The sequence below is a fragment of the Durio zibethinus genome, chromosome 26 (genome assembly GCF_047325235.1).
Source record: "Durio zibethinus cultivar Kanyao isolate XHJ-2024 chromosome 26, ASM4732523v1, whole genome shotgun sequence".
Classification (NCBI taxonomy): Eukaryota; Viridiplantae; Streptophyta; class Magnoliopsida; order Malvales; family Malvaceae; genus Durio; species Durio zibethinus.
The window spans coordinates 13507184-13531789 of NC_143187.1; the positions used below are offsets into that span (position 1 = coordinate 13507184).

General features: G+C 30.7%; 1 protein-coding gene and 1 long non-coding RNA gene across 5 annotated transcripts; one reads left to right on the forward strand and one right to left on the reverse strand.

Annotated features, from left to right (window-relative positions):
• The first annotated feature begins 16575 nt into the window (after positions 1-16575).
• Positions 16576-18335, forward strand: LOC111275272 (uncharacterized). Of its 2 annotated transcripts, XR_016333967.1 has the most exons (3): positions 16686-17182; positions 17314-17422; positions 17702-18335. It is a non-coding gene; the product is annotated as an uncharacterized LOC111275272 (long non-coding RNA). The 2 variants fall into 2 exon arrangements; XR_016333966.1 differs by having other exon boundaries at positions 16576-17422.
• A 1172-nt stretch (positions 18336-19507) lies between these two features.
• LOC111275271 (heterogeneous nuclear ribonucleoprotein 1-like) lies at positions 19508-23971 on the reverse strand. Of its 3 annotated transcripts, none has more exons than XM_022860492.2 (6): positions 23901-23971; positions 23273-23406; positions 22732-22954; positions 20694-21888; positions 19903-20026; positions 19508-19789 (listed from the first exon to the last, which is right to left on the reverse strand). In XM_022860492.2, the coding sequence occupies exons 3-5, from the start codon at positions 22951-22953 to the stop codon at positions 20013-20015; spliced, it is 1431 nt and encodes a 476-aa protein (XP_022716227.2). In that variant the 5' UTR covers position 22954; positions 23273-23406; positions 23901-23971; the 3' UTR covers positions 19508-19789; positions 19903-20012. The 3 variants fall into 3 exon arrangements, with proteins under 3 accessions (XP_022716227.2, XP_022716226.2, XP_022716225.2); XM_022860491.2 differs by lacking the exon at positions 23901-23971 and adding an exon at positions 23569-23700; XM_022860490.2 differs by lacking the exon at positions 23901-23971 and having other exon boundaries at positions 23273-23700.
• Between the last annotated feature and the right edge of the window lie 635 nt (positions 23972-24606).

Sequence of the window (24606 nt, forward strand, 5' to 3'; positions counted from 1 at the left end):
AGATTGGAACTTTCACATGGAATTTCTTTTTTTACTTTAGATCCACTAATGCTTCTACTTGTTTTCTTTTTTAAAAAGCTTTTTTTCCCTATACGCACAATCTTAGTTATCATTTAATCAAATGAAATGGAACCCATAGCACCCTGTGCAATAAAAGGTAGGAAAAAAAATAGACAACTCCAAAGAAAGCTATAAACACATGAGACCTTAAAAAACTACTTCACGTTAGAAAAATAAATAAGCAAAGAGAAATAATAGAAAAGAATTTTGGCTTTGAGGCATGAAGAACACTTTCTTAAAGGCAATTATGCCTTTAGGATACCACAAAGCCTCAAACTCTCTAATCAGAAGCATTAAAAATGGTTATATTAAAAGATTTATTTACAATGAATGAACAAATATAAACTTCTATTCAGATGGTTATGACCTATTATATAATCATGACTTTTATGAATAATAATCTATTTATATTCAAATAGTTATGACCATTTATCATATGATAATTATTTGTGTTCAAACATAATTATTTAAAATATGAATAAAATTAATACAAAAATTAATTTTATTCATCAATAATTAAATCTTTTTATCCAATGTAGGATGCACACAATCTAAACTATTAATAGTTCCCCACTAGTTTGGAATGTTGGTGTTTAATTTTTACCTTTCACACAAACAAATATTATGGATACAAAAAGCTATTTCTCAATTTAAACCTTCAATTAGCATATATATATTAGAATTCTAATAAAGTTGATGGTATTCATAGATTAAACCTGAGCTCCTAGTGTTAGAATTAATGATATAACACACATAATACTTCACTTTTAGCACTAATATGATCATGTGTTTATCCTATTTATAAACATTACAAGAGAGATCTTAATTCTTCTTGTTGAAGTGGCACCACTATTATGTTTATATAGGTAGATTTGTCATTATATCTTCATTGGCTTAGACATTTAAAACTCTATTAAGAGCATAAAACTCATCTTCCCTACGCAATGGATCACACTAGTTTCTAAAATTTGAATTGATTTTACTAATACTTAACAAACACATAACAATAACTTGTTTTTACTCATTAAACTTTGTAATTAAAGGTTATTAATTCGAAGTTGGGTTCCCATTATTGGTGTCTAATTGTAAGGGTTTAAATCCATTCTACTTGAAGTACTATTAATTAAATATCTTAGAACTCAATTTTCTTTTATGGTAATTACCCTCACTTGAAATTGAATCTCTAATATAATCACTTCAATCTAATATGTCCAAACTTTTCATTTTGTATATCATTTATATGCTCCAAACATTGTTGCCTCATTCTTATCATTTTAAAAAATAGTTGGTTTTGGTTGTGGCCATAACTCTATATTCATTAATTTCAACCATTCTATTTTCATACTTTTATACATTTTTAATACAATTATACTTCTAGTATAATTGGATAAACTCAATGAACAAACTAAACGATTTTAGTCTTTTCATAACATATAGATCCGAAAATCTATAGCTAGACTTAACAAATGAATGGAGTCACCATCAATCTTTTTTAATTAGGTGTGATTGGCCACACAAGGAATCTATCCTTTTAAGGAGCTCTTAAGCTTGACTAAGGGTCCCTAAAAAAATAGGTACGAGTCTACAAACTAAAATAGGGTTCGAGAGTTCGGTTACATGTGAGGAACGATATAGCACCCCCACATGCCCATCTGAAAGATTGTGCCATATTATTTTAAATTCATCCTAGGGTCTTGGTTCAAATGGTTTTAAAATTTTAATGTTAAATATTAGAAATAATTCTTAAGATTCTCCATCAATCTGATAAAATTCTTAAAAAATATTTTCTCATCTCAAAAGTCTTCAAGGATCCTATTTGTTTCCTTGAAAAGGCTCCGTCGTCGGAATAAGATTTTTTTTTTCGAAAATATATCTAATTATTCCAACATTTTGGCTAAATTAAAAATATTTTCTCTTTTTGAATTCTTAAATTTTTAAAATTTTCACCATTTAGACCTATTTAGAAATTCTTTTTTATTTTAATTTTTATCTCTAAATTTTTCACCATTTGGGTTAATTTAGAAATTTTTTTTTTGAAAATTTTAAATTTTTTACTATTTGGGCCTATTTAGAAATTCTTTTTTTTTTTAAGAAAATAATGTAACAATTATTTCTATTGAAATTTCATCTAAATTATTCCACCATTTAGGATAAATTTATAAAAAATTTCTCATCTAGAGATTTCTTAGGAATTTACTATTTAAAATTTCAAAGAATCTTATCCTTGAATAATTATCAAATATTTTCAACCAAAATTTTTATTTGAAAAAGAATATAGTTACTTTTATTAAAATTTCTTCTAAATTATTTCACAATTTGAGATAAATTTAGATAAAATTTCTCACCTAAAGATTTCTTAAAATTTTATCATTTGAAATTTCTAAGAATCTCATCATTGGGTAATTGTATTTAATTCCAAATTTTTATTTTTTTTATTTTTTATTTTTAATTTTTAATTTTTTTTGTTTGAAAATAAATATTAATTATTGTTATTGAAACTTTATCTAAATTATTTCATCATTTGGGACAAATTTAGATAAAATTTCTCACCTATGAGTTTTATAAAAATTTACCATTTGAAATTTTTATAAATTTCATCATTGGATAATTTATATTTATTCCTAAAATTTTTATTTTTTTCTAAATTTAATCATGCAAAAATACTAAAAAAAACACATAAAAATAAAAATACAAAAAAAGAATAAAATTCCAAAAAACGAAACGGCTCGACCAAGCTGGAATTCGACTTGGCTTGAGGTATAAAAAACAGCTCATAGATGCGGCTCAGCTTAGCTCGACTCGACTGAAGGGTTGGTCGGAATGCAAGTCGGCCAAAGCGGGTTGCGCTCGAGTCGGGTTGCCCGAATGAAAAATGCTCAGATCCTGAGTCTTTTTAACGTCAAAATAACGTCATTTGGTGCAAGTATAAAAGGCTGAAATCTGGTCTTTTCTTCAGATTTTCCTTCTTCCCTCTCTTTCTTCCCTTTTCTTTTCTTTCCCTTTCTCTCTACAAACCGAGAATCCAATTGAATATTCAATCGAAAACTGGAAAAAGCTATCCAAAACTAGGAAAACACACCAAAAAATTAAAGTTTGCCAAAAATTTCACCAAAATCTAGATTTTCCAAAAAATTCTCAGAAAAAAATAATTACCAAAAACTTTAAAAAATTTCTAAAACATTCTAAAATTGATTCTACTTCTCTAAACACCCCTCATTTTTTTCTGCTTCTATTTTCTTCGTATTTTGTGTGTTCTCTGGCCTCACTTAGGGTCTTTATTTATAGGATTGAAAGCCAAAGAATCCCTATCTGGATAAGAATTCCAATTTCTGTTAAACTTCACCCTTAACCCTAACTCAAACCTTACAACCCAATTCCAACCTAAATTCAACTTCTTCTTTTTTTCATTTTTTTCTAGCTTTTTTCATTTTTTAATTTTTTATTATTTTTTATTAACAAAAATCAAACGTAGACCCTCAGACAGATAAGAATGTCTACAACTACCCCTCTTTGTACATTTTCTGTGAAACAGAAATTATGCAAAGACGTAGACAACCCAATCAACTCAACACATTTTTGTGTGTTTTTTTTTTTGAAAAAGTAAATAAAGCTCCTCTAAACAGAGGCTCAACTACTTTGAAAAAAAATACTCCTTTAAACAGAGGCACCATAACTTTTAAAAAATAAATTGCTTCTCTAAACAGAGGCACCATAACTTTTGAAAAATAAATTGCTCATCTAAATAAAGGTACCACAACTTTGAAAAAACAAATTACTCATATGTTTAGAGGTACCACAACTTCGGAAAAATAAAATTACTCCCCTAAACAGAGGCACCACAACTTTTGAAAAATAAATTGCTCATCAATAATCATGTCCAAAAAATTCGTAGATCAGATTTGATGAAATTTGTAATGGAAACTCAAAGATTCACAATTTGAGTTTGAAATTCAGAGATTCAGATTCGTAAAAACCTTTCAGCTTCGCAAGAATTCATTGAAATTTGATTCTCAAAACTTCAATTTCACAAGAATTCAAATTTGCAACATCTCAAGATTTGCATTTGCAAATTGCAAGACTCGTATCCAACATTTAAAGATTCTCATTTGAATTTTGGATATTCACATCCAAAAGTTCAAAGCTTCTCATTCAAGTTCAAAGGTTCATGTTTGGGATTTACATCCAAAAAGTTCAAACTTTGAAAATTCACATCCAAAAGTTTAAAACTTTTCATTCTAGTTCGAAGATTTACATCCAACGATTTAGGGTTTCACACCTCAAAGATCTTTATTTGAAACTCAAAGATTCTCATTTGAGTTTGAAGATTCACATTCGAAAAATTTTGGGTTTCACACCTCAAAGATTCTCATTTGAGTTTGAAGATTTACATTCGATAAAATTTAGGTTCACACTTCAAAGATTCTCATTTAAAATTCAAAGATTCTCATTTGAGAACACAAAAATTCTCATCAAAAGATTCCTAGTGACTCAAAATTATGCATAAATGAATGTTATGATCAATAATACAATTTTTTTCTCAATGATGCAAATGCAACAATCCAAATTCTCACAATGTCATATTCTTAACCATGATTCAAATGTTTACTGCATAATGCAAATGCATATCCAAACCAAAGTTTTAAACATTTTCCAAAAACAATGCTAACATAATGCATGTAATGCGGATATCAAAGTCATGAAATTCTAATCAAAATGTGGTAATATGGTCTTCAAGACTCCACCATCTCACGCTTTCTCCTTGTTTAGCTTTTCAATACTTTAGAACTAGTTTCATCAACTGATAATCATTATTTTCATCACTTGATCACCATCTATAGGCTTCTTAGCACTAGCAATTCCAAAATAAATTTCGTCCATTACCCATATCATTTAAGCACAACTAATAGGCCCTTCAGTACTAGCTATATTGGAACAAATTTTATCCCCCATCATTTAGTCACCAATCATAAGTTTCTCAGCACTAGCCATTTAAGAATGAATTTCATCCATTGATCCTCATCATTTTATCACATCTCACAAGTTATGTTGACCAATCCATCACCACATTCATTATTTGGTCACATAATGTGTTTTTTTCAAATCATCTTTTCAAGTTTTTCTTTACTCCCTATCCTCTCATATTTTTTTCAAAGGAATGTAAGAATATTTTAAACACATATTCTTTCATTCATGATCATTTCAAATCGTGATAAATACAATGCAATCATACATTTTCTCAATTTACTCTGAGAATGTAATAATAAGAAAGTATAAGGTGAATTACAAGAAAGGTAATCAATGAAGAGTGAGTCTGGTATAAAAATAATTGGGCAAAAGAGCAAATTCAAAGCATGACCTTGGGAATGGTATTGAACAAATGGAGTAATAATATCCAAACAATGAATACTCAAACAATTATTGACATTAATCTAGAATTCTTTTTCAAAAACTCATTTCATTGACTTTTGAGATCATGTTTAAGCTCATTAAACTTTATCCCAGCGTTGAAGGATCTTCAGATGTCTTTGACCTTTCATCCATGTGAACTATTTATCCAACTCCTAACTTCAAGATTTTTCTACCCAAATTACCCTTTCGGGTTTTGAATTTGAGTCTTTTTTTCTTTTATTTTCATCTTTTTTCTTTTTTTATTTTTTTTCTTTTTCATTTTTTCTTTTTTCATCTTTTACCATCAATTAGTGGTATTTCTCACACTTCAACGAAGCATGATTCTGTCATTTTATCACAAACATGCCTTGACCTAATATATGATTATTCAATTCGAGCACTCACATTTGATCCAAATAGACTTTTAAAGGTGGTAATATAGGTCACAGTGAGGAGTCATGAAAGAAATGCATAAAATAGGCTCAAAACATGTGCTTAAAAGATTCAAAACCAAATGATCATTTCTCATCATTTGATACAACTTGGTATTTTACCCCATTCCACATCATTTCCTTACTTTTTCCATTTCATTTCTCATAAAAAGATTCACATTACTTTGTCCCAACTTGTTTGTGGCATTTTTCTTATCTCTCTTTCTTTCATTTTATTTTTCTTTCTCTCTTTGAGACCTTTTACGATCTTTTACCTCTTTTTTTTAAAAAAAAAAATACCCCCAATGTAGAAGGTGATCATTGGTCAAGATTTTTTAGAAAAGAAATCATAATAGGCTCAAAAGGGTAGCAATGAATGGTTTTTCAAATGGTAAAAGAAATATGGCCATTTTTATCTCAAATGTGAATGCTTTCCTTGAACTTCATCTATTGAATAAAAAAAAGCTTATGGATCTTTGTATATTTTTAAAACATATCCACATCTGCTAGTAGCTAGCTTCTTTTACTTAAATAGTCTCCTCAGATTAATGTGAATGAGTTCTCAAAACTAGATCTCAAAATTATTGTTATCATTGTTTAAATATTTATCATCTGAAATTTAAGAATGAAAATGAGAAGTTATGAAAGGTGACAAAGCATGGAACAATGGTTGAATGAAAGAGAAAATGTAATGAAATGCATTATCCTTACCTTTTATTAAAATGATAACAAATGAAATCCTATTGCCTAAAAGAAATCCTAAAATGACAAGAAACTTTCAACTAGCTTTAACATCATTCTCCAAAATTATGTCCCTGTGCAATCAGGTGAAGGATCTTTATTGGCATCTTGCCCCTTGATTCACTGTAATTCTCTAGGTCTTTTCGGACCAACGTGTTCTTGATTCTCACTTAGAGCATTGATATTGTGATTAGGCAATAGATTGCCACTAACATTAGGTGTTGTTACTTCTCCTTGATCAAAGTTTATCATTCCATCATTGATCAACCATTACACCTTATACTTTAAAGCAGTGCAATTTTTAGTGAAATGGCTAGCAATTCTATAGTGGTAGTCACAGTGGACTGTAAGATCATACCACTTGGGATAAAGTGGCTAGAGTGGCTCCACTCGATTAGGGGCAATTAAGTGGTTATTGTAGAGCTCTCGATATAACTCCGTATATGTCATAGGGATTGAATCAAATACAAGTTTTCTCAGGTAACTCGTAGCTCTCGTGAACCACTTGCTAGGCTAACAAGATGAATTTAGGGTCTTGCAGAAGGTTGAATGTTAAGAGTGTATGTGGGAGCTTTAAGGCTAAAAATGAGCGGTATTAGATGAATAAGATGATTGTGAAGCTGGTGGGATGGATAGGATGAGGCATTGTTCACAGTCGAATAGTATGGGGAGTAACCTTATGGATAAGATTGATATCCCTTGAACTGTTTGTCAAAGCTCGTAACTTGAGCTTTAATCTTTTTCTTCTCGGACGCCTTCTTAGTTTTTCCTCATTTTAACTTGTCATTTTTAGTGGCATTCTCAATGATTTCTCTTGAGACCACCATGTCAGTAAAATTTTTTGTTACATTTCCTATCATCTTTTCATAATAGAGAGATTTTAAAATGCTGACAAACAACACTGTAGTCTTTTTTTCAATCAGAAGAGGCTGCACCTGAGAAGCAATATCCTTTCACCTTTGAATATATTCTTTAAAGGACTCACTTACCTTTTTCTCCATATTCTGCAAAGATAAATGATCAGGAGTCAAATTCATGATATGCTAATATTGGCTGATAAAGTCATAAGCCATATTGTTCTAGGAACGGATGTGGGTTCTATCCAATTGGATATACCATATAACAATAGAGCCTGTAAGACTGTCTTAGAACACATGCATCAATAGCTTCTCATTATTAGCATGGACAGTCATTTTTTAATAGTATATGATAATGTGAGTCTTAGAATACTTTGCACCATCATATTTCTCAAACTTTGGCACCTTGAACTTTGGAGGAATAACTACATCTGAGACTAAACAGAGCCCAGCAGCATCTACAAAACCATAAAAACTAACTCTTTCCATCACTTTCAACCTCTCTTCCAGCATACTAATATTTTGATCAACTTTTGAGTCCCTCAGTGACTCACTCTCTTTTGATTTTAACTTTTCATTCTCCTTTGGATCATCCAAATCAGGGACTTGAACTAGTTTTACTGTCTTTTCTATAAAGATAGGATTTACATAACTTTAATATTGGCCAAGGTTTGAAACTGATGGCATTTCAAGGTATGTGTGCCCTACAAGATAAATGAACTGCTATGGTAGTAGACCTTATGCTCGTTAGGCTTGATGTGACCCAAAATCAAGAGGGTATAGTGGGTCATTCACCTCTTGTGATGGATGGTCTTATTGGTTGGTACTTTTGTCTATACATTTTCCTTTGTTTAACTTGTTCAAAGCCTCCAAAATCCTATTCAACTCGTCTTCTAGCTTTTCTTGGGCTTTCTCTATCCTTTTAAGACGGTTGAAATTTTTTTATTTCATTTGTCTGGCTCGAGCCTTCGTATTATATTGAAGAGTGAGGTTGCTTGGTGGAGCTATTCTTGAACCTTGAGCAACATAATTATCATAAAAAAATACTATGATATGTCAATGTATGAATGAAATGTACATTTTTATGGATGAAATAAAAATGATGCAAATGTAGAATGTTACATATGACAATAAAAATGATGCATAATATGGTAATGCAAATGCACAAAGTTAAACAAACAAAATGGTTAGATCACAAATTGTTTCTTCTTGTATCCTAACTTCGGGTTACATCTATCACTGGATAGGAAGGGTTCTATCTTAAAGCTAGTTCTCTTAAGTGTTGATTATATGCAAGGTTAAATGATATTGACCACTAAAGGTTCTCAAATTGTTCCTTACATCATTGTCTGTCACAAACTAGTAAGGCAGTCCAATCCCTACCCATCACAGGCTACCAACAAAAAGGATTCAACTTGAGTGGGAGTATTGTGCTAGCCATTACGGAGATTATTATCTCACGAGAGCTTAGGTACTTTACTCCCTCTTAAGAGGGACAGAGCCCGGGTATAGAGCTCATGTAATGTAAATGCATATGATAGTGTGTGTGAAGAACATATATGTTTCATCTCCCAAAAATAAAATACAAGATAAAAAAAAAATGTTAGTAAACAAATAACACAAATCATCACAATTTAAAACCATTAGACCAAAGAATAGGATAAATTTAAAAGTTTATGGCTTGACTCTTTATGGCTGTCCCTAATGAAATTGTCAAACTGTCATAACATATAGATCCAAAAATTTATAGTTAGACTTAACAAATGAATGGAGTCGCCATCAATCTTTTTTTAACTAGGTGTGATTGGTCATCTAAGAAATCTATTCTTTTAAGGAGCTCTTAAGCTTGACTAAGAATCCTTAAAAAAATATATTTGGGTCTACAAACTAGAACATGGTTCAGAAGTTCGATTACATGTGAGAAAAGTTATAACACCCTCACATGTCCATCTGAAGAATGGTACATATTATTTTAAATTCATCCTAGGGTCTTGGTTCTAATGGTTTTAAAAATTTAATGTTAAATATTGGAAATAATTCTTAAGATTCTCCATCAATTTGGTAGAACTCTTAAAAAATATTTTCTCACCTCAAGAGTATTCAAGGATCTCATTTGTTTCCTTGAAGAGGCTCCGTCGTCAGAAAAAGGTTTATTTATTTACTTTTTGTGTTAAAAATATATCTAATTATTCCATCATTTGGGCCAAATTAAAAATATTCTCTTTTTGAATTTTTAAATTTTCCACCATTTGGACCTATTTAGAAATTTTTTTTTTTTTATCTCTAAATTTTCACAATTTGGGTCAATTTAAAATTTTTTTTTTTAATTTTAAAATTTTTCACCATTTGGGCCTATTTAAAATTTCTTTTTTGTTTTTGGAAAGAAAATAATATGATAATTATTTTTATTGAAATTTCATCTAAATTATTCCACCATTTGGTATAATTTTATAGAAAATTTCTCACCTAGAGATTTCTTAAGAATTTATCATTTGAAATATCTAAGAATCTCATCTTTAGATAATTATCAAATATTTTCAACAAAAATTTTTATTTGGAAAAGAATACAATTATTTTTATTGAAATTTTTTCTAAATTATTCCATAATTTTGGATAAATTTAGATAAAATTTATCACCTAGAGATTTATTAGAAATTTACCATTTTAAATTTTAAGAATCTTATCATTAGGTAATTATATTTAATTCCAAATTTTCAATTTTTCAATTTTTTAATTTTTTTTATTTTTAATTTTTTTGTTTGAAAATAAATATTTATTATTGTTATTGAAACTTTATCTAAATTATTCCACCATTTGGGATAATTTTAGATAAAATTTCTCACCTAGGAGTTTTATAGAAACTTACAATTTGAATTTTCTATAAATTACATCAATGGATAATTAATATTTATTCTCAAAATTTTTATTTTTTTATTTCATTTTTTTATTTTTTTTCTATATTTAATCATGCAAAAATACTAAAAAAACATAAAAATAAAAATACCGAAAAACAAAACGGCTCGGCTAGGCTAAAATTCGGTTCGGCTTGAGGCATAAAAAAAAGCTCATAGGCGTGGCCCAGGGGACGTGGCTCGGCTCAACTCGGCTGAAGGGTTAGCTGGAACGTGGGTCAACCAAAATGGGTTGTGCTCGGGTTGGGTTACCCGAATGAAAAACACGTGGATCCTGAGTCTTTTTAAGGCCAAAATGATGTCATTTTGTGCAGGTATAAAAGAGTGAAATCCAGTATTTTTTTCAAATTTTCTTTCTTCCTTCTTTCTCTTCCCTTTTTCTTTTTTCTCCCCTTCTCTCTACAAACCCAGAATCCGATTGAATACTCAACCCAAAACTAGGAAAAGCTGCTGAAAACTGGGAAAACACGTAGAAAAATTCAAGTTTGGCCGAAAATTTTACCGAAATCTGGATTTTTCCAGAAAATTTTCAAAAAAAATAATTGCCAAAAATTTTTTAAAATTCTTAAAAAATTCTAAAATTGATTATATTTCTCTAAACACCCTTTATTTTTTTTCTGCTTCTATTTTCTTTGTATTTCATGTGTTCTCTGGCCTCATTTAGGGTCTTTATTTATAGGATTGAAGGCCAAGGAATTCTCATCCGAATAAGAATTCCAATTTCTGTTAAACTTTACCCTTAACCCCAGCTCAAACCCTACAACCCGATTCCAACCTAAATTCAACTTTTTTTTTCGTTTTTTTCGTTTTTTTCAACTTTTTTTTAGTTTTTTTTATTTTTTATTAACAAAAATCAAACATAAACCCCTAGATAGATTGTGGTGTCTACAAGTCCTTTTAAGTTTTTTAAGGACCTTTTTTTATGATTTTACTTTAATATGTGTCTAAACTTATTAGTCTATATAATTTGCTCATAAAATTATACTAAAATCTTACAACACTATAATGATAAGTTTTATTTATTTTGATTCTTATCACCCCCACAATGTGCAAGTATGCATTCTTTTATTAAAGAACGTCTAATTCAATTATTCAAGATATTATATATACTTAATCAAGTTACCATTTCATTTATCTTTTCACTATTTGGTGGTTTTTTTTTAAGTCAGAGGCCTTCAAATCTACTTTTAGTGAAAGATAACTAGTAAATATCTTAATATCTCTATAAAAGTTTCAAACCTTTTATATTTTAATTCAAAATAAAAATTTACATCAATAAGCAGATTTCAAATATAATCATGCTTCTGTAATCTTCTTTTAAGACTTTTATATCAATTCATAAATACTTATATGAATCTATTTCATTATGAACGTTATTAATAATTTTTTATTACCATGAACAAAAGCCATTTCCATCACCCAAATGGATCAAATAACATTCCTTTTGCTATTATAAAGTGTTCATATTCATAAGATCTTTAAATCACTTATGACTTCCAAAATAAATATACTTTGAAATTTTCACTATATAAAATCATAAATGATAAATCATTTGTATAATCCATGAATTAGACTATATATATAACAAAAAATTACTACAATGTGAACAAGATTGTGGCATCTATTTTGGCTTATGGCTATTCTAAGTCAACCATAATAATCCACATCATATCTACAAATCATGTAGATTCGGCATTAAAGTTATCTCATTTATAATGTGGCTTTTTGTGAAAACTAACTATCTAAAATGTTATCATGAGTTTCCAATGCATATATTTATTGTCCAGTGGCCAATTCCAAGTTCATGACTATTGAAACCTCTAAATTTGATTTCAAAAATTTTTTATGAGAACTTTATTTCTCCATCATTATGCAACTTATATATCACTATTATTTACCACTTTTAATTTGTCATAACATTTTCGGATATATAATAAATTCAAACTTTACTTATATGACCAATATCCCAATGTAAAATAAGAGTCCATAGTATATTTAACTTCAATTTTAAATACTTTCACAATCATTTTGTGATCAATATGTTCATATCTAGATCACCATATCAATGCAAGTCATGAAACATGAATCTAAAGAATCATTTTCATAAAATAGAATAAACAATAATTATATATCAGTTTTATTCATATTTCATGTAAAAATTTGTAATGAATTTACATTGATTAAATCATTGATTGGCTAACTCTAAGATATTCGGCTTTCACAAACCAATATTATTATCTAAGCCCATATGTTAATATGGAGTATAACCAGCCACATCCTTCCCATTGTCATGAAACTATTGAAAACCTCATAAACTTGTTCACTTTTCATTTTAACATCCTGTAAAGGCCATTTTTTCGGGTACAAGAAGTAAAAATATCTTCATTATCTTTAACCAATAATGTACTAATTAGATTATGGCATTCTATCTCCAAAGTCCATATCTTTCTTATATGTATAAGAAAAAAAATTTCATCTCTTCAATTAATTTTCATAATATATGGCAAACTGTATCAATATTCACTATGCCATTACAAAATGAAATTAAACAAATGCATGTATTGCTGCCCTTGGAACATTGAATTTGTATGTTATTTTTAATTTATAAACATGCCTAATTAGACATTAATTAGCATCCTTCAAAATGCTAGTAACCGATAAATGCTTCAATATTTTTTAATAACATGCCTTTTCATTTAATCAATATCCCATATGTGAAAAGCAGTAATGCTTTTTTGTAACTATTGATTAACTCTTTAATGGTTATTTATGATTTCAACTTTGTGATTGTTCATAATAAAATTTTATTTTGTAAAGTCACTTCAGTGTAATCACCTAGTAGGCAAAAATACCTATCACACTGCCTATATTTTTTATAATAACAATTATTTGGTTTATTATCTATCAATTAATCCATGAAACATCATATCTTAATAATAATTATTCACATATATCAATTCAATTTTAATTAGTTTTCATGAAAATTGAACACAAATTAAAATTTAAACCAATAATAAATTTAATATATATATCAACATTTGATTTATAAATGACCAACAAAGATAGTACCATACAAATAGCTTAACTCAACTTATTATCTCAATTTTTGTGCCATGATTTAAAAATAAAACTAACCTTGCAGTCAAATCTTATTTTCTGCATATATTCTCCACTTATATCTAATTTTTCATGGTAAATACTTTTATCTATTTTCGATTGTTTTCATAGAAACTATGGGACAATTTGCATGTTCTATATATAACCAAGACATAACAATTAAATAATCAATCATTCCATTAGAACCCAATTTAATTCGTTACTTTATAACAAGTGGTAATTCTTTTAGTTGCAGATCAATTCATGTCTTTTTCTTTTATGTTATTAGGCTATTTCCTATCTCAGTCATAATAAGAATCAATTTTTCAAATAGATATAATACAATTCATAAAACACAATTGTGGAGTCAATTTTAATATATGTATAAACTTATACAATGTAATCAATATTTTGCATATTATATTTTGACTTTACACACTAATGAAATAAATTGTTAATGTATTTATCTCATTCAGTCAATCTTTTTACCAGCAATTATGCAAAAAATAAAATACATACCTCTAATAAAAATTTTTATGAAAATTAACATTTTGATCCATAGAAATATTAATCCTTTGACACCTTGAGCTTTTTCTAATATCGATCTCCGAATCATGCCAATTTCTTTTTCTTGTATCTTCCTTATGCAAATATAACTTTCTCATAATTGTCTTTAAATTGTTAGAAAAAATAAATAAGAGAAGAGAAATAATAAAAATAAAATTTTGGCTTTAAGGCGTGAAAAATATTTTTTAAAGATAATTATGCTCCTAGAATACTACAAAACCTCAAACTTTCTAATCAGAAACAGTAAAAATAGTTATACTGAAAATTTTATTTATAATGAATAAACAAACATAAATTTTTATTCAAATGATTATAATTTTTTGTATAATCATGATTTTTATAAATAATAATATATTTATATTCAAATAATTATGACTATTTATCATATAATAATTATTTGTATTCAAATATAATTATTTAAAATATAAATAAAATTAATATAAAAATTAATTTTATTTATCAATAATTAAATCTTTTTATTCGATATGAAATACTCATATTCTAAACTATCAACTCTTCGTATGTTTTCCAAACTTTCACAACATACCTTTTCGTGTTTTTTTCTCTTTCCTATCAAGGTTTCAGTTTGCCTTTCACCTCCACGCTGCCAGGTCCTTTCCTGCTCCTTTCACGCCCTTTCCGTTTCCTGCTCTAATCTTTCTGCTTCCAGTGCTACTGCTTTTCACGTTTCTTTTCTAATTTTTTTGGTTTGCTGCCTCTCTGCTTTTCTGGTTTTGGTTCCAGCTACTGGTTGCCTCTTCCTCGCGCGCCTCTTCCTTCTTTTCTGGTTTTTTTTTCTGCTGCTCTTCTTTTTCTTCTTTCTCCACGCCTTTTCTGTTTTTTTTTTTTTTTTGCTGCGCTTTCTTTTTTTTTTTTTAGTTGGGTTTCACATTCTCCTGCCTCTGTTTGGTGTCTGCTGGCTTCTCTACGGCTGGTTCCTTGCTTACTGCCGTCGCCACCTTCTGCTGCAATTTTTTATTTTTTTGCCTTCTTTTTTTTGCCGCAGCCCGCCTCCTTTGCTGCCAGTTCATGCCATTCCACGTTCTTTCGCCCGGCTCCTTTCTCTTCTTTTGTTTCCCTTGCCCGTTCTCTGCCCCCTTCCTCCCTTTCACGTTCCCTCTTTTCTCATTTTCATCATTTTTTTCTTTGCTTCCCACGTTGGCCTCCATTACCTCATGGAGTTTGCCATAGTGTCCCACGTCCATGCCATACTCTTCAGTTTTGTTTTCAACAGTTTCTTCACTTTCTCACATGTTGCATGCATGGATTGGTTTCATGCAAAAACATCCAAAAGGCCACATGGCCCTTTCTATTTGTGGCCAGGTCTTAGGTCTTTAACAAGAGCCCAATGTGTTTTTCCCTTGAATTTTATTGGGGCTTCTTTTATTTGCCTAGCTTATAATTTCATTTGGGTTTTTCAAGCTTTATTATTTTATTATCTTATATTATTTTATTATTTTTTATTTAATGGCCGGATCATAAATGGGCTTTTAAGAACGGGCATTTATTATATCATTTTGAGCATTTATTCAAGATCATGCAACGGAGTCTTATTATGAAGCTCACATTGAATCTCGTACGAAACATTTAAAAATGAGCTACTTATTAGGCTATAAAAATAAAGATCAAGCCTAATTGACCAAGCTTGAGTTAAAATGATAAAATATTTTGAACAAAATTAAATATTTACAGTAATAATAAAACAATAACAATAAGATCAACAACATAAATAATATTGTCAACAACAACAATCAACTAATTCCCTTTAAAACCATAAATTAATCTTATTGTATTATATTATTCAAGTGATTACCTGACAATTCTATATTTGTAATGCAATATGAAATTTGAAACTCCAAAGGATAGATGTATCAATCAAACTTTCAAAAAATTGTTGAAAAACTTGCTCTACATTATCATCTCCATCCCTATCATGATGCTCATGGGTGACAAGTTTCTCATTATGCGTGAAAGGCTCAACCCGTGAAATATCATCTCTTGCACGGTCCTCAATTGGCTTACTATCTTCCTTGACTTGATGTCTCCTCTCAAAAGCAATAGAATGTCTTCAACTTGGACCAAGATCAGCTATAATATGTCCATCACCTTTGTCAAAACCTTTAACCCTTGTACGAACTTCTCCACCTCAAGTTCAAGTGATATCTATTGTGATATTGTATAAAAAACAACAATTTAATAACAACAAACAAAATAAATTTCAATTATGAGTTTATGAAAATGAATATTTGAGAAACATGTAAGCTTTAAAAACTTACAAAAATATTTTTTTGTAATATACGATTTGATCGAAAAATCTTAAACCCTATGTTATAAACCTTAACAAATCAATCAAATTAATTAACAATAATTTAAAAATCTTATCTGGAATGAATAAAATACTAAAAAAATTTATGATTTAATGGTTTGTTTAATGATTTTGGATTAAATTTAGATTAAAATTAGAGAGAAAATTGAGAGTGAAAAAGAGAGAAGTGTAAAGGATTCAGAGCGAAATGTGAAATGTTAGACTGGGGTGTACGGAGTAAAAATATTTATTTATATTTTATATGTTGTGTGTATTTAGTAACGAGATGTAAAAAGTTTTTTATTTATTTATTTATTTATTGTATTTAGAGTAATCCGAAAGTTTAACATTACAAGTTAGAATGGCGAAAATACCCTTGCCCTGACGAGACTGGGCGCTAGCTCGATTGCTTCCGTCTGAAAGGATTTTTAGGTCGGATTTACGAGATGGGACCCGAACCAAACTCGCTCCCCAAAATCTCAAAAGCAGGACAGCACCGCACGCTAATAAATTGGAAAATTCACCGAATTTTTGAGCCGAATGAAGAATAGTTAGGGTGAAAGAGTGATCGTTTTTTTTTCTTGTTTTGTTTTTGGATGAAAGTGATCGATGAGTGAAAAGAAAAGGGATTGAATAACAGGGAATCAAATCAATCAAGACAAAAGAGAATCGAAGAAATTAGGATGGGAAGGCCATTCATAGAGACACTGAGTGGGGCAAGGATCTTCAAGTGGAAATTTTGTAAGGTGGACTTTGCTTCCCACGACGACATTGTTTCAAAGGAATTCCAGGGTCGTTTTGGCCTGCTTATCTCTTCCGCAATGCGTAAACTTTTTTTTTTCTAACCTCTTCCTCTTTGCTTATTTTTCAACTGGGAATTGATAAGAGTACTATATATATATATATATATATATATATGTATGTATGTATGTATGTATGTATGTATATATCTGCAGAGTAAATATAAGCTTGGGGCTGACAGAAGAACGAATGTTGACTAGCGGATTGCACAAAGTGAATGACATTTACTGTAGCTCTTATCAGCAAATTCTGGGTTGCAAATATGTAAGCTTTTAGTACTTGTTCTAATACTACACTAGTCATTTTAATTTCACGATTTTAGCTAGAAATGTCAATGGGAATTGAATTGCACTTAGTATTCCCAAGTGGACTCCCATGTTTATATTGAGTTATTGATTACATTGAAAGTGAAAACTTCAAATTATGGGTGATTCAATAGCATTCATCTGGTCCAATTAGGTTGTTTTAGATTCAAATATTGCAAAGGCTACTAGTTTTTTTTTTACTTTAGAAGAAAAATAACTTTCTTTTTTGTCCCTTTAGGTCGAAGATCATGCATTCTGACTTCTATCCGATATGACAAAATCAAAAGCCTTAAACCTTAGTGAACTTTGGGACTGGACAAGAATTAAGTGGTTGGCTGACTTATCATGGACTCGGTGAACGAGGAGCAGTGATTTCTTCTTTGCTTCATTTTATCTTTATGGTCATATCTGTAATGCGTAGATTAGATTATCTCTCTTGGGAATTTTATTGGTATAAAATTCTAAGTGAATATGGCTTATGATAATATTTGCAGGAGAAGGCTTATGATGAAAGCCAAAAATATAACGAAGGAATGTTCATTCTTGAAAAAGAAAGGATGTTGAAGGAGGGTTGGTGATGCCTCCAACAGGAAATACCTTGGAACAAACAACAAGGTAATTGAGGTTTTGGCTTAGTTGATATATTCTTCTAGATAGTGAACATAAAGCTTTATCAGTTATCATGCTTGCATCCAGCTGTTAGTTACCACTCAAACAATAACCACGTTTTGAGTTTAGTGTTTTTTGTTTTTTTTTTTTTTAAATACTATCATTTTACTTGAAGAATCTCTTGTTGTGGTAGTTTTCTTGCATTCTGTTTGCAGACAACATTCAGTTTGAGTTCTTAATTGAATTATTCTTTTTTCTTATCACTTTGAAAATGTTTCGACAACTTGGAAAGAATGAGCTGTTTACACTTTACAATGCTCTTCTGTTGTGTGCATATATACGAAAGTGCAAGTGAGGAGTAAGAGTGTCAATGTAAGTAAAGGTCTAAATTTTGGTCTACAAGACTGGTGAAACTGCTTCCATCGCAAAATGGAAATCAGTAGCCCTCTTTGTGTGAACTGTTGGAAAGATCTCCCAAATAACAAGAGAATTTATGGCCAATTCCTAGCGAGAAAGGACCACTCCCTATTCTTGGGAGTTGTAGATGATGCACCCTTGAAAGTTGAAAGTGACTATAATACTCTGGCAGAACCCCTGTTAAGAAAGTTTGGATAAGTGGTCAAGATGACCACACATTTAGGGAATTTAGATGACTCATCCGGTGCACTTGGTGATATATTTACGACTGATTCAGGCCAAGTTGTGACTCTAGTGGCTGCACCTTTAGTTTGAGTAGGAAAAACAATACGTGGATAGTGATTTGGAATCATTGTTTTATTTCCTGCTGCTCTTGTATTGATTTCCACCAATGCCCTCTCGCTGGGCAACAATATAAATCATGCAATGCCAAAATTGGTGTTAAGAAAATGAGTTTATTTTAACTAATTTGTCAATTTGGTTGGATCGAATTGCATTGAGAATTTGCAATTGAATATATTGTTCAACACAAATGTGTTGAAGAATAAAAATTATAGCACAAGCTCCAAGACTTAACCTAAAAACTTTGTAGGAAAGAGAGCGTTATGATTCAAGATCTCCTTTCATATGCAAAGTCTCCGTCTCACATCGCCTCTTAAATATTGGACTCAAAATTTTAGGGCCGAATGACAGGATAGAGTTCTATAAAAAAAGTAGGAAAGGCCCAATCCAATTGTAGGTCCATAAATAAAGTAGGAAAGGCCCAATCCAATTATAGACCAACAAAGATCTTGCTTCCCTATTCTTGAGGCCGACCACACACACCTTTTTTCAAAATGGGAACTTAAACTTGATTGCATATGAGCACTATTTTTGTGATTTGTCGAAATTTTTTCTTTCTTCTTTTAATGAAAATGTAAGTTTTGTTGAAATTTCCAGCGCCACGGTGGATGACAACACATGAGAATAAAACAAAGTTATGTGCTGAGCCGGTTAGGAGTAGAAATGAAGAAAGAAATTACAGTAAAAATGAATCACATTTAGTAGTATCTTACTATATTATTCCAGGGATCCCGAAAGAGCTTCCCTCAGAGTTTCACAATGTAAATTCAAGCCAAACATCTCATACAGAATACAAGAACCCAGCAACTTCACTGGATATAACAGCAGAAAATCAAACAACTCTAAAGTAAAGGTCAGTTCTTGTATGTATCACTCTGTCGCCAACAGATGCATGATACAATAATCTGCGTATACCCCAATCTGATTTTACATCTTAATCAATCCCAGTAAAGAAAACCTGTATTAGGAAAAAAAAAAAAAACCCTCAAGCTCAAACCTTACATGAATTCTTTGTAACTGATCTCTATAACAATTTCATCAAAACAGGTGAACCAAATTAGCTCTACTCACATTTTCATATAAAACTGAAATATCTGAGGAAAATGTAGAAATCCAGTCATTAACCCGCTACACCATACAAATTTCCTACAATTATCTTTTGACATCATATCATCATCCTCCTATGCAGCAATTCCTGGAAAAGATGGTAATCAAGAGAAAATAAGTACCACAAGAAAGCACCCAAATTAACATGATCTGTTTGTCAACTAATAACTGATAAATAGAGTGTTTTTGTTACTATGGGTGTTGACATCTATCCTTTAAGGGGAGGGGCCTACAGATATCAAGTCACCATTATTAATGTTTTACCTGGTTTGCAGAGTAATCTTATACTCAATATACAGGATAGTGATGCAGTCTAACATGCATGGAAAACAAGGGATAGATATAGCAAGTACACAAGATTTAAGAAAAGGCATGTACTATTAACTGCAAACTGCAACTATTTACATTAAGGGAAATTAAATGTTGTTGCAAGATAGGCTCTGAAAAGTATAGTGAGTGGCATCCTTAAGATGGTCAAAATACAATGAAATTGCCTTGGAAGCATTATTTCTCAGACCAGTTTTAATTATTTAGTAAATGGAAACTGAAAAAAAAAATCTACTTCAATCAAATCATCTGCAAACTATGTAACATGAGAAATGCTTTTGGCCTAAAACTAGTGTACATTCTCTGCATTGTTCTATATCATGAAAGATGCAGAGCCATTAATAAGTACAAGAAGACAGCAAGATTATCTGAGGAAAAAGAAAAGGAGAATAATGAAACAGTAAAATAGAAAAGAAATCAAGTCTTACCTCTATTTGACTGCCTATTGGTAACACTATAACCACCAATGTAACCAGCAGAGTTATTAGTTATAACATCTGAAGTTGCATTTCCCAGCCCAAAACCAAAAGGACTAGACCGCTCTAGGTCTAAGGGCGAAGATCGCCATGTGGAATCCCCATAAAATGAACCATTTTCATAAATATCAGCCAGAGCCCCATCATAACCACCATTTGAAGCACCTTGGGATGATACCTGTGCAATACTGGTCCCACTGTTTCTCCCATAGCCTATACCTCCTGATCCAACACCAAAATCTCCACTTCCATATCTAAGATTGCTGCTATTGTAGGCAGAAGCAGCACCTCCACCTTGAGCTGAAGTACAAGAGGAATCCCAAAGAGCTCCGATGCTGCCAAAAGAACTCACACCCAAATTCCCACTTCGAGAGCCCACAATAGCACTAGAGTTTGTTGAGTTAGTAGCATAGTTAAGACTTCCCCACATATTTCGACCAGATGAGTTTAAGACAGAACTACTCCCTCCACTGCCCCCACCATATCCAAAGGGGCTGGCAAACCTGTTTGAATTTCCATTAAATGAAGTATTCAATCCCTGTCCATAGCTGAGGTTAGAACTATAGTTTGAGCTCCCTCCATAGCTTGGACTCAAATTTGACTCAAAATTCAGTCCCATCCCATAACCAGGGCTCATTGGAGGAAATCCACTCTGACCAACAGTAACTGGACTAAATCTACCTTCCATTCTAACACCATAACCTCCGACTGAACTAGTATTATAACCCTGCATGTAACCATTAAGGAAGCTATTGACTCTACTCAGACCAAAGTTATATCCACCTAACTGGTTCCGACTTGGCCCCAGAGATGATTCTTTGGGAACAGCCCGCTTGACCTCAACCATTTTTCCATTGAGTTCATGAAATGTTCTCTGCAAGACTTTATCCACAGCTTCCTCTGAATCATAAGTTATGAATCCAAAACCTCTTGGCCTCTGGGTATTGTGATCATACATCACAACAACATCTGTAATTGTACCAAACTGATCAAAGTACCTCTTAAAGTCACTCTCAGTGACTGTGGATGCTAAGCCTCCTACAAATATCTTTTTTGTTCGAGCAGGACCAGGTGATCCATGATTGCTAACATTGCTTTTGTTTAGAATGTTCTGGTCATCCCTAGGAACTGCCTTCTTCGCCTCAACCTGAAAGAGAAAACCAGAACACAGAAAATGGAGATTAACATAATTTCAGTTTTACAACATAGATCCTAGTTTCTCAAGTGCACAAACTCTTTGAATCTTAATGTAGATAGTCACCACCTAAAGCTGTTTAACTTTCTCCATATTTTGTTTTATGCATCCTGGAAACTTATACTATTTATTACAATTGAGGAACTGAGAAGAAAGATGTATAATATGCTTCTTCCCCATGATACAAATTGTAATTTTGCACTGCTGTAGGTTCTTAAGTTGCAAAGTCTCTTGGATGGTAAATAATTACCAAAGGTCCTTTTCACAATTAACAAATTGTGCCTTGTGAATGCATTGACTCATCTGAATGCAATTGTGCAATTGTAACAGGAAAATTTGCTGTTTCATGGCATCAATCTCTCTCTTCTAAAACAAGCATTTGGTCTTTGTAAAATTTATTCTACAACTGAAGGTGATATCCTACTGATGATTTAAACAAAATAAAGCATTTGACATTAACCATGTTTATAATTCTATGTCCTTCTTTTGCCTCTAAAGGAAAAAAATATATTAATAGTTCTTACTCAATAGCAACATGTTGCCAAGCAAACCCCACAAATGTACAATATAAGCTTCAAAATAAAAACCTAAGCAGAAATTCTTTAATAAAATTAATACAACCTTTTAAAAAATAAAGATAATAGGAAGGGTAGTCAAACTGCACCAGGACAAGAAACTTGCTAATTCTAAATCTTTGAATTGTATGTTATAATTCATGACATAAAAGAAAACCAATAAAATACTATCGTTCTGAATTTATCATGCTATTAGAGAGTTTAGAAAGTAGGAACTTACAGTTCTACCATCTATCTTATGCTTTTCCATAACAACTCTTTCTGCAATAGCTGGGTCAGCAAAAACAACAAATCCGAATCCACGGGCACGACCGGTGGCCCGATCCTTCATTATCACAGCTTCCACAACTTCCCCAAAAACCTGAAAATAGTCTCTAAGACGATCCTCATTTGTGTCCCAAGAAATCCCACCAATGAATAGCTTGCCAAGCTCCATTTCCATTCTGAACACCAAATCCAATAATCTTGTTCAATGGAATTCCAAGCAATCATAAACAAAATGAATAAACATACGCAAAATCACCTTGTCTCAAAGAAAAATAAAAATCAAGTCTTCGCCTAGACCAATCAAATTAAATTCCACTAGAAAAGAAAGCAACCATCAGATCTAGAACTCGAGGCATAATTATATGTAAATAGCAACAGATGTAATTGAGACTTTGCTTTCTTAAATTTTAAGGCAATACAGAATTCAACATCATGTCTTAAAAACCAATCCAACATAAAACATCGTAATGTAGATTAAACAAAGAAATCTGTACCTTGTCAGAATACAGATATCACGCAAAGCCTGGTTATTTATATCAATATAAAACGACCGGGTGTTGTTGGATTCAATCGAAAAGCATGAGACCAATTACCGATCGATTATCAATCGACCAACAATCCAGGATTCCTAAAGACCAAAGAAAAAAAAGATCCGTCTTTGATGAGAAATGAGTGAAAGATTCAATACCCAGAAATCATGTATAGCGCAAATAATGAAGAAAACAAAGGAAAACAAGCTATGCCGGCTTTGTTTTATTGATTTTTGAAGAGAAAGTGATATTAATTATACCAGGGAGAACAAACCCAGATGGTAAAGAAAGAGAATTTAAGATCTGAGAGGAAGCATAATAAGCAGGAGAGGGCTTAAAGGCCCTCCTTTCCTCTCTTTTTTTTTGTTCCTTCCAATTACTGTTTTGATATCAATGGGATGTATAAATATATATATATATATATATATGTATGCTTGTAAATGAATGGTTTTTGTGCATCAAACGGAGAGGCAGAGATGTGAGAGAAAATGGATTTGGACCAAAAATGAATATAAATATTTGTATTTGTTGTATTTTGTATATTTTTAGAAGAGAGAGAGAGAGAGAAAGAGAGAGGCTTGGCTATCATCACCTCGTGTAAGAGAGTTACAAAAGGAGACGATCGAAGATGGTGACTTTCCAAGTTTGAGTTTGATTTAAAATCCCATAACACGCACCAAACCAAAACCAAAACCAAAAAAAGAAAAAAAAAAAAAAGTTCGCAAAATTTCATTTCTACCCTCTTTGTTTACTACTATTTCCTTATTTTTCCCTTCCATTAAGCGACCTCTTCCTAAGATTTTTTTAAATTTTAGGAGGAAAGTAAATTTTTTTTTCATTTATTTTCACTTAATCTAATTTTTAAATTAAATAAAAAATATTATTTATCTTAAGAATGTTATAATTTTATGTTTTGCTTTTTATAGTTTCAACAATGATGATATTTTTTAAATTAAAAACATAATTTTTATTAAAATTATAAAAAAGTTTACTTTTCAAAAATTTTTAGTTTTAATGAAATAACTTATTACTCACAAATTATATAGTATAAATACCACATATTATTCATGTGTTTCATATAACAAATGTGACGCATTATTTACTTATTATCAAAGATAATAATTTTATATTTTCTAAAGTTAATAAAACTTAAAAATCATATATTTCTTTTTAATATCAATTTTTTAAAATAATTTTTCTCTTCAAAATTTAAGAGTTTACAATCCAAATCGCCACTAAATCCATTATGCAATTAGGCTCTTTTTCTTAGTTTTTTCCTTTTTTTTAGGTGGTTTTTT

Excerpts from the sequence above, each read along its gene's own strand:
- LOC111275271 (XM_022860492.2), bottom strand. The coding sequence starts at position 22,953 with ATGGAAATGGAGCTTGGCAAGCTATTCATTGGTGGGATTTCTTGGGAC. Across the intron at positions 21,889-22,731 it reads ATAAGATAGATGGTAGAACT|GTTGAGGCGAAGAAGGCAGT; the intron begins GTAAGTTCCTAC and ends TTTCTCTTTCAG.